The sequence below is a fragment of the Scomber scombrus genome, chromosome 7 (assembly GCF_963691925.1).
Source record: "Scomber scombrus chromosome 7, fScoSco1.1, whole genome shotgun sequence".
NCBI classification, from domain to species: domain Eukaryota; kingdom Metazoa; phylum Chordata; class Actinopteri; order Scombriformes; family Scombridae; genus Scomber; species Scomber scombrus.
Window position 1 is genome coordinate 4,914,705 of NC_084976.1, and position 15,934 is coordinate 4,930,638.

Sequence of the window (15,934 nt, forward strand, 5' to 3'; positions counted from 1 at the left end):
ATGAGTGCCCTTCTTGTTATTGTGTACAGCTTAGATGAGGGATGAATACAAGGTACATGTCTGATATTAACATGTCTTCATACCACAAATAAGTCTACAATATAGTTGAATTTACATCTGTAAGGCTGTGTTCAGACTGACATTAGCCCTGCATGATATTGATAATACAGCCCTCTCATTCATATGAATAGGGGCATAGTATTGATGCAGTGATTTTTGCAGATGAGGCTCAACTATTGCTGCAACGCAATGCAAGGAGCCATGTTGGGTAATCCATTACATTCAAGTGCACATTCCAGATTGATTGCTTTGTAATGTGTAACCCAGGTTAAAACAACCTAGCCAATCCCCACTCCCTTAATATAAATATCCAGGTTAGGTGAGGTCACTTCCTCTTCCCTCTCAGCTGCCACTCAGACTGGTTGGCATGTTTGGCAGTAGAGCTGAATTCCCAACGTTCTCAAACACATCCACACATGCTGGTGCTGCTCCCACTAGCTTCATGGTATGCCACAGTGCAGAACTTCCTTAGGAAAACATTTGATTTAAGGCAACTAGCGGTTAATTACAACTAAATATTATTTTGTTTTGTTGTATTATGGAACCTGTTCAGGGCTTTTGATTTTACACCTGTTTATGTTTAAATAATTGATTATAATATCTATTGTTGTGTAACCTTAACTGAAGGGTGTTATAATAATATAACTACAATTCCTACTTTTAGCAGTTCCACTTATGATAACTTGTGCTGTACTGTTCTTGTACTGCAGTAATTTGAACTATAATCTTAACTTATTTATGAAGTGTTGCACAACAAAGAACTTTCATTATGAATGTTAATTATCCCCCGACCTTTTTTATAGGTCAGGTTTTTGTGTTGCCTAGAAACCTGGAAACTTGCTTTGATGGTGAGCTATTCATGAGTTCCTGACATCTGGATTATAATTGACCTGAACAAAACCTTCCACAGTGTGGGGAACTGAACGTTTCCCATTTGGAAATAAAAAAAACTCTGAACTTTGAACTCTGGGACACAGGGAAACTGATATTGGAACGTTGTGTTTTGTATTTATGGTTTAACATTTTTACAACACAATATCTTATTTTATCTGAAACTTACCTTTGTTGTCCTTGTTTATGGTATTCATACACATTAGGCTCTATTCATCTTCTATATATCTGTGGTCTATAAATTGAGCTTAATACCATCTGTTGTGCTGTCATTTAATGTCTTAAAAGTCTCTTCATGGATTGTATTTCATTGTCAAGTCCTCACACCGTAACAACAAGTGTATGTCTTTTGGTAATGCCTTCCAAACTGACCCATACAAATCTCAACATAACAAAATGAATTCATATGAATGTTTCTGATCCATCTCTGAGGTTCCATTGTGTTAAGGCAGCTAAAACTACTAGCTGAAGGTTAGAGAAAAATTGTAGTAATGATTAAAAGAAAATAACTCAGATTGTTGCAAATTGTAGTCTCTGGTCTCACACTCACCCACTTCTATCCATCTTGACCTCCTCCATCAAGGAGTAGTCTGACATTTCGGGAAATGCTGGTAAATAAAAAGCTACAACCAGCAGATAGTAAACAGGGGAAACAGCTATTCAAATGAACACGTTATATCTCGTTAGCTAAATCTGTAGGTGCAGGACTATTTCTTGTACCTCTTATAGTGATGTTCTGGAGCTTTTGCTAATGGCCAAATCAAACATGGCCATTATGCATTATGACTGTAAATGACGATTAGCTAGTTAGCAAGCTAGCGTTAGCATTCGCAGAACCAAATCATTACAGACTGCTAAATGAACTCAATAAACCTACTGATGGCTTATATGTGACAACAATATAGTGGAGCTTAGTGTAAAAAAACACATGTGTAATGCATTAGTATAACGTGGCGATGTTCACTGTAGTAACAACGTCCTCAACCGCTATTTCCTGTTAGAAAAATGGTTCCTCCCCTTCTGCTACATAGCCAAGATGGTGACCGTTAAGGGCGAGAAGTGTCCATAGTTCCACACTCAGTTTTTTGACTGTTTTGAGTCCATTCAGGTACTCATAGTGCACTGCATTTTTTCCATACCTCTCAGTGTGAACACACTTATGCACTCAACATATTAAGTGTAAGTACAGAAGAAGATTTTTTAAAACTTTGTACGGCACCAAGCTAGCTGTCCCTCTCTGCTTTCAGCCTTAATGCTAAACTAAGCTAACCACTTTCTGTTTGTAGCTTTATATGTAGCGTACAGACATGAGAGCAGTATCAATCTTCTCATCTAACTCTTGGCAAGATAACAAAAACATGTATTTCTGAAAATGCCTAATAATTTAATTAAAAAAGGCCTAATAATGTATTTTTTAAAAATGCTGCTGCTGGGATATACTTGAAAAGAAATAGCCTGAAATAGCCTGTTTTTCATTCAACATGTCTGAAGGCAGAAGTGTTTATAGCTGTTTTGAATGATCACACTCTCAGCCAGTGTTTCCTCAAAGGCCTCATTATGGGTTTTATTGTTTACTATATGAGCTGTGTTGATCCTTTTAGGCATTTTTATGTATGTGTTTAGACTAGGATTGATTACTGAGTGTTCCTGTGCAACCTGTGGATACACAACACAACGACGCTGCTTCTTAATAAATTTGGAGTTCCCCACATTTTGAACCTATATGCCACAAAACAGCTGTATCCTAGAAAATCTACTGTAGAAAACTCATTATACTCCATGGAAAGTTAATTTGCAGTATCATGCCCTAAAGAAAGACTGCAACCCTCAGTTTGCACCCCTCAGTTTGCACCCCAGCCTCCGCATCATATGTGCTCACTGGGGATCGACTAAAAAGACCTCGGGGAAGAACAGAGCAGAAAACATCAGAGAGGGAAGATGAGGTAGGAAGACGAGAAAGAGGGTTAAGTGAAAGATGCGAGCGTCTATTTATCTGTACTGTTGATGGTGTGAGGTAGAGAAAGAGGGGAGGCTCTGCGGCACTCACAGTTGAAGATGCCCGGCGGAGGGTGCTGGGTGACCACAGGGCAGTTCTCCTCATCGCTGTTGTCCCCACAGTTATTCAGCTGGTTGCAGATCAACGAGCCCAGACGCAAACAATTCCCATTGGTGCAGTGGAACTTGCACTCTGTGTCGCCAGAGAAAAGAAGTCAAGTACAGAAGGGAGAAAAAAAACAACATTCTTTAGCACAAATATTTCAAATGTTTTTTTTTTTTTAATAGAGCTGCGTTCACAGTCAGAACATCAAGGTAAAGGTGAATACTGCAGCCAATGTTCCACTTTCCATCCTGGGCATTCAAAGTGTTTTGCTCATTCAAGGCCTCCAAGTTTGTATTGATTTTAAGTAATAATAAAAAAAAATAAATAAAAAATCACCATTCTGATAAAAATACATGTTTACAAGAGGTGTGCATTAAAAAAAAAAATAGGTTAAATAAAATACGCCCACACGCATACACCAGTGTCACTGAATAGTAATAAATGCAGGCGCTCTCTAAAGTGTGTAAAAGCACTGACAAACTGTACGGACAACAAAATGCTCAAATAAAGGGGCTGTTAGGTGCCGTTCTCCCCGTTATCTACACCTCAGAATGTGCAAGGTCATGTAAAATGATTATTATTTTTTTTTGCCTGTGAGCTCAAACACAAAGCAGAGTTAATGGGTTGAGTTCATACAGAAACAAGGTCAGACAAAAAAATGCTCTCCCGTTCAGAACAACAAATAAATAAACAGCTTTTTTTTTTATCAAGCAGGCCTTTGATGTGCCGCAGCCCCGAACCCTAATATGCTTCCGTCATGGTTATTACCAAAATGCGCCCCCCCCCTCCTCCTCTTTAAATATAAGATAAGCGCTATCTAGTGTGAATGAAAAAAAACCCAAAACACCTCCAACCTATAAATGTAAAAGTAAATAATATATATATGTTCTGGAGGGAAATGAATAATCACGCTGAACTTTAATCATCATGAGTGAAAATAACAACAACAAAGTGTTTGATGCACTGGAAAGCAAGGCCATGTTCCTATTCCCTCGAGTGTCAAGTGTGTGGTTTGCAGCCATTCTCTGAGAGCTACGCCGCCACGCTGTAAACCGAGAGTCTCTGCAGAGACGAGAGAATAAACCAAACATAAATGATAAGAGTCTGATGCAGAGTTGAGAAAAGAAAAAGAAAAGGGAAGAAAGAGTTTGTTTGGGTTCATGACACCACACATCTTCAGTAGGTTACATACACTCTATATACAGTCCGTTCAGACTTATAACAGCCTGTGTGAAAGTATACATGTTATCTTGTATTTTAAATTGTAAACTGGACAATCCTTTTATTGTGAAGGTCCTAGAAAGTGATGTTCGATATTGGGTTGTCCTCTTTTCGTGTAACACAAAGTACAGAATTTGGCTGTGTCTCCATCACTTGAGTCTTTGACCTCTTCTTCTGCATTTATTTTTTGTCTTTCTTTTAGCCTTGAATCAGTTGCACTTTCTTTACTTCCTCCATATATATACAGGCAATAGAGAAGAGGAGACCTCTTCTCTATTGCCTGCTGCATTTCTCCCTCACTTCTGTCTCCGTTCATTCACACTCTAGAAATGTAAAGAATAGAATAGAATAGAAAGCCTGTATTGCCATTGTACATCGCTATACAACGAGATCTGGAGAGCTACTCCTGTTCAGTGCAGGTATAAAAAAACTCATGCAATGCATTGGCTCTATAGATAAATAAATACCACAATCCACATTCCATTATTAAAGTCACCATTAAAATTGCACTTGATGTTATCGCACTTCAGTAATAATAACTGAAGGAAAATGAAAAAGGGAGTAAAAGACTGACAGCGTTTCTTATGTGTATGTGTTTTAGGAGTCGAGAGTTCCGTTACAGTTAAAGCAATTTTAGAATTTTATTTTTCCATACTCATAGAATTTAAAAAATGATATGAACCACTTAAAAGGAATGTTTTATTGCAGAAACATTGTCCAGTTTTCACTTCTTTTTTTTAACCTTTTCTTAACAGTTGACTGCTGTTGACCGGCCGTGGATTAAGATAAGCAAAAATCCTCATTGTGTGACTCTACAGCTGACGGTGATGATGCAAAAATGATAAGTATGGGTAAGAGTCTGAAATCTCAATGCACTGCTCACTGTGTGTGTGTGTGTGTGTGTGTGTGTTACAGCACAGCCATATGATGAAGTAGCACACAGCACACCTGCAGCCAGGTAGTTTCAAGCATAGAAAACAGTAGCTATTACACAGAGAGTAGAGTGTAGAGTGGAGGCGTGATACATGTAAAGTGGAAACAAACAAAAGAAATTAAGAAAGTATTGTTCCGAGTTTTTTCTTTCACATATTTGCTCTCAAACAAATGAGTCGTGCTTCATCCGTGGACGTCTACGTGCCGCCGAGAAGATTGGACTGATTTACGCGACTCCCACTGAAATATTCAGAGAAATGATGTCTCTGCCATAGTAACAAATCAGCCTTGACTCCTGCACGCCAAACTCATTACTTAATGTGATTACGCAGGTCTAATCGACCGCTGTAATCAAGCCACAGCCAGATTCTCCACACTTCTAGGTGGAGATTCTCCTCTTCTTTTTTTTTTTTGGGAGAAATTTTCCTTCTTGGCGAGTTAAAAGATGGAGGACGGGGGGCAAAAAGTAATCACGGTGGAAGAGGGGAAGGAAACATTTTAATGAAATTCATCAGGGTTTGGGAGAAGAGGGGAAAGAGGAGGTGGGGGTGTAGGGGGGTGGGTGGGGGGTGACCGCTGTGTTTTGTCGCAGTTAATCAACACACACAAACACAGGCGGCTCGTACTGTACCTGCATGTACAAACACCTTGCGGGGCCCTTCCCTGGTGAGAGTCCTTCCGATTTGCCCGGCTGGCAGTGAGCGACCTAATGACACTGCACATTTTCTCCTCTTCCTCCCATAACAAGAACAGCTTGTTCTGCTCTTGTCTAGACGATGGTGGTGGTGGTGGTGGTGGTGGTAGGAGGGAGGGAGGGAGGGGAGGGGAGGGGAGGGGAGAGTAAAAAGAAAGCCAGGAACAGAGATCCAATTCAAAGAACAGACCAGCATGACCGTTCTTTGGAAAGAGCCCCTCTCCCTTTTCTTCTGAGTGGCAATTAGTGAAGCCTCAGTGACTTGCCCAGCCTCTCCTCGCTCTGTCTTTCATTTTGTCTCATCTATTACTCTGTTCGTCCGTCTAGCCTCCTCTTCCAGTCTCATCTCCTCTTCCGTCTATCCTGTCCTCTCTCCAGCTCTATTACTCTCTATTACTCTCCCATCTTGTCTTTCTACTCCCCCCCCCCCCTTTTTCCTCTCTTTCCATCCTCTTTCACTTTGTGTCTTTGCTTTTACTGTCCCCTCATCTTCTGGCTCATCCTCTGCTGCTGCTGCTCTTCTTCTTGTTTTTTCCTCCTCCTCCTCCTCTTCCTCTTCCTCCTCCTCTCCAGCGAGACTCATTTTAGCTGTCACATGAATTTGCGGTGAAGAGCTGAAATTTCGGGGAATGCGAGGCAACAGTAAACCTGTCTCCAACAGACACCCCCCCTCCCCCTCCTCCTTTTTCTTCGCAAACACAGACATGCACAGGTTAATTAGCGTGATTTGAAAATGCCAGACAGAGCGCCGAGATGAACAATTCTCCCTCCAAAGTTCTGCCAAGATCCGATCATCAGTGTCAGACACACTTATAAGCGAAGGATGAAGAAAACGAGCACGAAGTAAACAAAAGCGCTCACGAGAACACTGTTAAACAAGAGCGTCTTACTGTATATGACAGCTTAAATTAAACTATATGAGAGGTCACGGCCGACAGAAGCTGCAACAGACAGAATGTCATTATATCTGCTGCTGTTAAACACTATATCTCCCTTCACACAATGAAACCTTGACAGCATAAAATCTCACTGATAATACTGAGAAATCTGCCATATACTGTAAATGTTGCCCTTTCTGCTTTGATTCATCATAAATAGAATAATAAATCTCATGTATTCAATGAGGACATTTCACATAATGATGCAGATCAAAGGGCTTAGCAAACACACTGAAGCAAAAGAATAAGAATGATAATAATAATGGGTTTTTTTAAACTACGGAAGACAAATATGAGACCTGATTAAAATGCAGCGCTAAATAGTTGCTTTTAATATTCTCCTTTAATCATTTATAACCTTTACTTTTTACTTGGTTAAACTGGTTGAGTTTCCATATGAGTCTATTTGAATTAAAAAGAATAAAGACACTCTGCCTGCTGTTGAGTCAAACTGTGATCTGCAGATATCAATTAGAGCAAAAATGTTAATTAAGCACATAAACACATCATTTGGTTTGTTTTTCTTGCTCTCTGTTTTCTATCTTGCACCCTTACTTCATATTTTGTGAAGCACCTTGTAACTCTAGTTTTGAAAGGTGCTATGGAAATAAAGTTCATTATTATTATTATTATAAACATATTGTTGATTCAGACATTGTTAAAGGTCACACACACCTTCATTTCAAATTCTAGTTTTCAAGTTTTCAAAAAATCCTAAATATGTTAGGCTGGATCTAAGATGATGCACAAGACATCTATAATATTTCCATATGCTGGATCGGTGCAGTTTAGTTATGTTGAGTTAGGTGAAATAAAAAAAGGGCAAAATGTTGGTTGGTATTCCATCATTGCAGCTAATGAATGCTGTGCTTATTTGATAAGGCCTGACTTGAATTAATGTTGACTCTCACTTGAGGCTCAAGTCATTCCACTAAACTTGCATTGTGCACCCAAGAACAGTCGACTGTCAAAAAGTTGATAATATGTTGCAAAAAGATGGAAAAACCTGAGAGGTCTTCTTCTCAGCAGTGGAACAAACCCTGCTGATGAAACTGTATGAAGACTATGAAGGAGTCATCAAGTTATACAAGTCTACTAAGATGGGCAGTGGTGGCCTAAATTAGAGAAGCAAGCTTATGACTGGAACATTATCAGTTCGGTTTCCTGGAGTAGCAGGATACATTTGGGTGGGTAAAGTGAAAAGCAGCACAGATCATTGACTGCAGCTTCATTATCAGTAGGCTAGATAATATCAGATGTGTGTTTAGAACTATGGAGAACCATATAACCATCTAATTATTACCAACAACATATTCATCTCTATGACACATTTTCTCTTTCGCAGGATGTCTGTTTGATTTAAAAGCATCATCAAAAGTTAAAATATTAAGAATTGCAGTTGGAGATAAAGAAACTGGCTAAGGGTGTAAGTATACATTTAAACACAGCAGAGGCTCATGGTTTGGACTTCATTTAATTTTCTTTTTGTTTGAATTAATAAATAAAGAACTTAAACACAGTTTGGCACAGTTTTAGTTCTTGTATTATAAATGCTAAGATTTTAAATTAAAGGATTCACTCCATAATGAAGGTGACCATGAATAAAATGTGGATTGAGTGAAAGAGATACTTCTTCCATCTTCTCTTTCTGAACACTGACTTAAATGATACAAGCACAAAAAAACCGCAATCATCTTTCGGGAGTCTGCTTCCGTCCATCGTACATTCTTTGACACACAGGCTAAATTACGCTTGACAGTGAGCCGGCTACAGAACAGGCTAGTTCTGCAGTATAAGTTACCATGGTTACTGAGCAGGAAATCCTATAATAATCCACATCGATGGAACTGAAATCTCACTTAAATTAGCAAGATTTATCCGAATAATCCAGGCTTTTCCTTTATCTGCCTTGATTGAATACCTCCCGGCACATCCACAGGTGTTTTCAATGACACTGTCTGATTAGACCTGGAGTCGGGCTGAAGGTGAGTGGAGCTATGCTGGGAATTTCATGATGTAACTCAACTTCATGGTACTGCATCACTCTCTTTGTGCCTTCTGCTTGTGGGACTGGTTTGGCTTCCTGGTTCAGGATTCAATAGGCAGAGTTGGAGAGGACATCAGGAAACTTCCTACACCTCAGTCCTCAGTCTATCAGAGTGGCCTTTAGTCCCTTATTTGATCCTTTATTTTGATCAGCTGATCGCATTTATCATATACATCACGGCATTACTGCAGTTTCCTACTGGAGTGGAGACCGATAACGGATTCATTCATCAGGAGGGACTGAGGACCAAAGAAAGAACGCAGGTGATAGAAACGTGGATACAGTTAAGATATGAATCTATAGAAGTCACATTCTACAGCAAGCTGTTCCAGACTAAAGGTTATGTGTGCACCAGTGCCAGCACCTGTGCACCTTTGTGGACTTGTAAGCATCTATTTATAACAACACATGCTCTCGTTTGACTGAGTCTGAAGGGTCTGAAGTGATTGCAGTGAATGCAGGCAGTACAAAAGAGCGCTGGCTGCTGTGAGAGATAAACAATAAGGTGATCCACGCTGGAATGTAGCAACCATTGTGTGTGAGTTTGGTTGCTGGGGTTAGCTGAAGATGTTTACTTGCAAAAAGTCACATTGCGTGTGTGTGTTGTTGCACTTTTCCTCCCCAAAAATTGCTCTCTGGACTTTTTGAGAGCTTTGCCATTTTGAGTGTCACAGTCTGATTGAACTCAAAGTGAGTGAGGGAGGGTCTGAAACACCAGTTCAGACAAAAAAAAGTCACAAACTGAAGAGATCTACGGTAATTATTCCAGATAAATGAGAGGATATGTGTGGGTGGACATATGACAGGGTTTATTACATGATATTAAAACATTCTGGAGATGGAGAGTTCAATTATTTCCAGGGGAATTTGGAATAAAATTGATTTCCTTTTTCCTTTAACTTTTGGTTGACAACATTTGCACCATGTTAGTACATGTGCAGCAACTCCTGAGGCAGTTTATTATAAGACTTCACCGACCAGTAATCACAATAAAGCAGTACTCCGGTTCTGTTGGACAAAAACAATGTGTCACATTAATATTACTGATTTCAAAATCTGGATAAAAACTGGCATACAAACTGAGAAAACTTTACTGTCAAACTTACACGATCCAATTACTGTACATCATAATTCACATAACCCTTCCCCCATCTCCTCTCCTCTCCTCTCCTCTCCTCTCCTCTCCTCTCCTCTCCTCTCCTCTCCTCTCCTCTCTGCCTGTCCGTCATCTCCTCTGATGTCGGTCTGTCAGTCAGCTGATCTGTCGGCATGTCCGCCTTGACAGGCGAGCATGAAAGCAGTCTGCTTTGCAGCGGAAGCCAGGCAGGAGGAGGAGGAAGAGGAGGAGGAAGAGGACCAGGAAAGGAAAGGAGACGAGGAGCCGGAAAAAAAAACAGGACAGATGGCAGCGGCGGCAACAACAGACAGGAAGCGGAAGAGAGGGAGGAAAAAGGAGTAGGAGGAGGAGGAAGAGGAAGATGGAGAAGACGGGGGTGGTGGTGGTGATGATGATGATGATAAGATTGTGGGTGATGAGATGAACGAGGATGAAGGTGATAATGAGGATATGATAAAGTTGGAGAGGGAGTAGCAGGGAGGGGGGAGGAGGGAGGAAGAGGAGGAATATTAAGTAGCAGAGTGTGAGAGGAAGAGTGAAACTAAACTAGTTTGACCTCTCTATTATGACGCCACTGGAGTATTACAGGATGTGTGATACTGACTTTTTAGCCCGCTCATTCTCTGCTGAGACAACGTTTCCCATCAAAAGGTCTCAAAAGGGAATCTTTCCTTCTTTTTTTTTGTGAAGAAGTGATTGCTGAGAGTCAGACAGAGGGCTTTCTTTTTTTGTTATAGCTATTTTTCTCTTCCTTTCAACTCCTGCACTGTTCTCTAACAAGGAGAAACCAAATCCCGCAGTGGGGAAAGAAAAACTGCTCATGCAGACTCAGACAGAAAATGTGTGACGTGAATTGTGCTTTGACGAGTGTGTGTGTGGCAAAGCTTGTGATATAACAAAGTGTTGCAGTCGTCGCTTGCCAGTGACAGACTGGGGGCCGGATACTCATTTTTAGCAGTTTGTGTGTGTGTGTGAGCGTCTGTGTGTGTGCGCGGGTGTGTGTGTGCGTGGCTATCATAGTGTCCTTGGGCCGTTTTTGTGTGTTTCTATGTGTGAGTGTGAGTAAATGAGAGTCAGTGGGCTGTTGCTGCTGCAGTCGCTTCTCTCAAACCAGCAGCATTATAAAGCATTAAAAGAGGAGGCTGTTTGTGGCGCAGTATGCTGTGGCACGATGTTAATACAGTTCAGTCTGTATGAGGGCAATAAGTAGGGGCCATTAAAGGAAACATGGACGCCTCTATGTCCTAGTCAGGCTATTTCACCATCACTGCAGACAGGCTGCAGGACTCCCAGTATTGATTGTATATGTGGAGAAAACAGATTATACTGAAGCATTTTATCATTCTAATGAAGTGCTGACATTAATGTTGGTACTAAGAGTCAGAGTCGTATTTCATTCTCTCACCAATGCCACAACACTTGTCCACTCACTTTTATTATAGGAGACATCCTGGAGTCATAGAAGCTGGATCTTAATTTTTATTTTTTATTTTTTGGTCTTGTCTTGCCAATTAGATGAATCACATTTTTGTGCAGATATTCAAGGTGCCCAGAGGATGAATACTTCTGACCAAAGTTTTCACTTATTCAGTGAAATATATATCTACATCTATTACAGGGATTGGCATCAAATTACACCCATTCATGGTCCCACAGGATGAACCTTCATAACCATGATAATCTCCTGACTTTTAATCCAGCGCCACCATGAGGATAACATATTTAGTTCAGTGAAATATCTCAACACATATTGTTTTCAGAATGATCTTGTTTTAATTTGGTGATCCTTACATTTTCAATCTAGTGCCATTTTCAGGTCATCATCTCAATCTGTCCAATACTTTGGTTTATGTTCTCATATCTGCAAATCTGATGACATGCTATCAGCCTCAACTATACTTTGTGTTAAGTGCTTATTGTCATGTCAGGAAATGCTGGCATAGTAACTAAAATGGTGAAACGTTATATCTGCCATGTTAGCATGATAACCAAAAAATGTGTCTGGCACCAAAACCAGGGCCTTGGGTAAAACTCACTCTCTTCCAAACTTTGGAAGGTTATGCAACGACAAATTTGCTTCCTGGCATTAACTCTGCAACTGTCTCTCGTCTGCTCTGCTCCGTGTGTGTTTGGAGGGTCTAAGCCACGCCCCCCCCCGGAGAAACACAGAGAGCAGAGGAGAAGAGAGAAAATAGCGCGACCATAAATGACAGCGAAACATAGTAGAGACTCTCACACTGAGATAAAATTAAACGAGCACACATGAATGAGCTAAATAACATAAATAAACATTTAGCTTCTTTCAGGAGGGGGCCAATATCCTTCAAAGCAAATATTGAACATACAGTTGAGACATCACAACCTTACAGAAGATCAAACAGCTCGTTTAAAGGCAACGTTTCTGAATGCAGGTTATCTTCATGTTTAAATCTGTGGAGTGTCCCTTTAAATAACGCTCCCCCCGCAATTCCCATGTGCTCTAAATTAAAACATTGCTTTAACATTTGATCCCGCTTGATTGTTTTGATCGTGTGTCTAATGCACATGGATTCAAATGCTGCTACAGTACATCCTGCAGACCGGTTAGGTTCTGCGCTCTGCATTTTCCATGGTAACTGTGAATTGTGTGTCAGACTGTTTAATGTCCCCTCGGTCTCCATCATTCTCTTTATTCTTTATTTCATTCTTTCTTTTTTTCCCTTCTCTCTCTCTCTCTCTCTCTCTCTCTCTTTCTCTCTCTCTGCCCTCCAGCCTGCATCCTTGATATGAGGCGAGCAGCAGCTTTGCAGGGCAGTAAGGTAATAAATGTGTTGCAGATGCGTCTGTGAGCCATGAAGGATTGGGGCATCTTTCCAACCTGCTGTCCTTCTGCTTTGCTCCTATTTTATTTTTTTACCTCCTCTCATCCTCCTTTCTCTCCCTCTCCGCCTACACCTGCCCTGCTTTTGACTTTCTCCTCTCCTTTTTCTATCCTCTCGTCTCATTCCTTTTTCCCTAATTTCTCCCCACTCGTCCCCCTCCTGTCTCCCCATCTCCTCTCCTCTCCCCTCTCTGGCTCTACTAGGATAATTAAGCATGTCAGAGTTGTGCTGACTTGGCACAATTGACACCCGTAGTGAAGGAGAGAGAAAGAGAGAGAGAGAGAGAGAGAGAGAGCAAGAGAAAAAGTGACAGAAAGAGAGAGAAGTAGAGAGGGACCTTCAGGCTGTGTCTCCTTTCTGCAGTCCAGACAGTGCATCACTACTGCTCTGCTATGCGTGTGTGTGTGTGTGTGTATGTGTGTGTGTGTGTGTGTGTGTGTGTGTGTGTGTGTGTGTGTGTGTGTGTGTGTGTGTGTGTATGTGTGTGTGTGTGTATGTGTGTGTATGTGTGTATGTGTATGTGTGTGTGTGTGTGCATGTTCTGGACAGGAAGTGAATGTACTTGTGTTTGCCTCAGGGAGATGCAGTCACGCTATATGGCAGCAAAGTTACACTGTTTTAACCATCCCTATCTACTTTGTCTGGGGGCCTCCTGCTGGCCCCTGCAGCGCACGCCAGACACTTCCTGTAAATTTCCCCTTTATGTGAAGCGATGAATGTGGGGGAAGAAGGTCACGTTGCTTACATCTCTCTTGTCACTTTAAAAATAAGAAGAAAATGCCTTAAAAACAAATGCGTCACGCTGCATTTGTGGCACTTATAGCAAATGCCACTCTACACATAAAGGCATTGTTTGGACAAGTATGTGATTTACAGTGATTTAACTTATATCACCCACACTGCAGTAGCCGTCTGTTCAAAATTGCACTGACACATTATAAAGGAAGCTGATCCACGAATGGCAATATTTGTTGATCTGCACTGTTATTCTGTTAATTAAGTCTGCTCGTGGTGCAATGTTTGGTGAGCAGGTTCTCTGTTGTTTTTATCTCATGTTCTGAACGCAAACACACACACACACACACACAATAAAAGACTGCAAGCTAATGTAAACAATGCAGGATTTTTGTATATTGGATATTCAGTAAAAAGCTATGCATGAATTTTTATGAAGCAGAAAATATGCTCAATGCATTCTTATGCAGGACTTAAGGTTGACGCAAGGGGTTAACAGGAGTCACGTGGTAAAATGACATACCCTACTGACAGTGGTGGAGGAAGTATTCAGATCCTTCACTTAAGTAAAAGCAACAATATAGTAATGTAGAAATACTCCATTACAAGTAAAAATCCTGCATTCAAAATCCTACTGATATATTATTATATATGACATCATAAGATTATTAATAGTGAAGAATCAGTATAGAAGAATAGAGTAGCATTACATGTAAATACGCAATTAATGTAAATCAGAATTGTACTTAAGTGCATCACTTGAGTTAATGTACTTAGTTACTTTCCATCAATGCATACAGCTTTTAATTTGTAGTTCAGTATGATGTCTACTGATGCATCCCCAAATGTATCGTTCTGTACATGATCAGGTTAGATGATGCTTTATTCTCCTCTGTTACTTCCACACTATTTTTGTATTATTTATGAGCACTGAGGTGAGGAGAGTCTACTATTTAAACAGTGTGCATTGGTGTTGCTCCCTGTGCTAAAGTTTAGTGACATGCTAATTAAAGATAGTCATTTCGTGGCTCCTGCTTGAGTGCGGTTTGGATATTTCACACTCTCATCGGCTTGCTGCGTGACTTCCTCATTCGCACATGGAAACCGAGTATGCTTCCTCAAAGATACTGTAAGTATGCGTATAACACAACCCCAGAGCACTTCACCTTTGAGCCATAGTGTGAAGTTATCCCAGCTGCTGCCCACAGAAAGAGAAGTGGAGAAAAAAGCCAACCAGTAAATGATGTTTGATGCTTCCTCTGTACTTTCCCCTCTATTTTTCTCCTGCTGTCTAACTTTCAGATAAAAACAGACACAGGTATAATTTAGTTGCATGATGTTGCCTCAGCCAAGGGGACAGTTTGGATTCTTTGTGATATGAATAAGGATGGGAAAGTCTGTCTTGTTTCATTACTGACTATGAGATTATTCCTGGCCGACTTGTCATATTTACGTTGTTTCGTGCAATGTGATAAATCGGGGATTTGCATTGGATTTGACTTTGTTAGAAGTGTATTACTGAATAAGGGAAGATAACTGAGATTTTTTGTCATATTGTCTTAACTCTAAACCTTCTTTACTGGCATCAGAAACTTGTTGCAGCCAATTACATGCAGCCAATCACATGGTGCCATGGTGTAAGCAGAAGCATAACTAAAGCTTCAAATAGACCCCTACCTCACCATTCTGAAGTCAGAATGAGGGAATTTTAACAAATTTCCAATGTTTTTTTTCAATTTAGCCAACTTTTCTCATCTGATTGGCTGAGCTGTGTGATTAAACTTTGAAGCTGATGTTGCAGGGGATCATGTGTTTGGTTGTGTGTGTGCATGTATGTATCTGTTCGCAGCTAATCTCGCATATTACTGAACCCATTGGCCTAATATATTTTTATGTGCACAATTACGACTGTATGCTCAAGGACCTTTCGAGGTTGCTGTGATTCGCAATTTCTGAAAAAACAATTTCTGTAATCCTATTTACTGTTGACTCGTTACTTCGCTGACCGGTCATGGCCAAATGTAATCAACAACTGGCTCAGTTTGGTATGCTGTTTCTGCTAGGGACAACCAATAATGCCTTGGTGTCATGTTAGGTCAATTGGTGCCAAATCTCAGTACCTTGAGAGCAGGTAGTGTTGGGAAATCAAATAAACGTAGATATGCTTCCTTATTAGCCTATTGCAAAGGTTAGACTTTTGTGTTTTCAGCAGTTCATTTTATGATACATGTTAGGACATAGCAAAAGGCTTTTCCAGCAATCGACTGGGCTAAAAACGAGGCTTATCTAGACTGTCGAAGGCCACATTTTGCCCTTTATTGTGACTCTAAAACTGA

The 15,934-nt window shown here is 40.5% G+C and overlaps 1 protein-coding gene across 1 annotated transcript in view; it reads right to left on the reverse strand.

Annotated features, from left to right (window-relative positions):
- Positions 1–15,934, reverse strand: part of ldlrad4b (low density lipoprotein receptor class A domain containing 4b) — a 129,800-nt gene that overhangs the window by 95,980 nt on the left and 17,886 nt on the right. Inside the window, exon 2 of the mRNA XM_062422583.1 lies at positions 2,999–3,139. Coding sequence (XP_062278567.1) covers positions 2,999–3,139 — 141 coding nt within the window. The remainder of the gene's footprint in view (positions 1–2,998; positions 3,140–15,934) is intronic.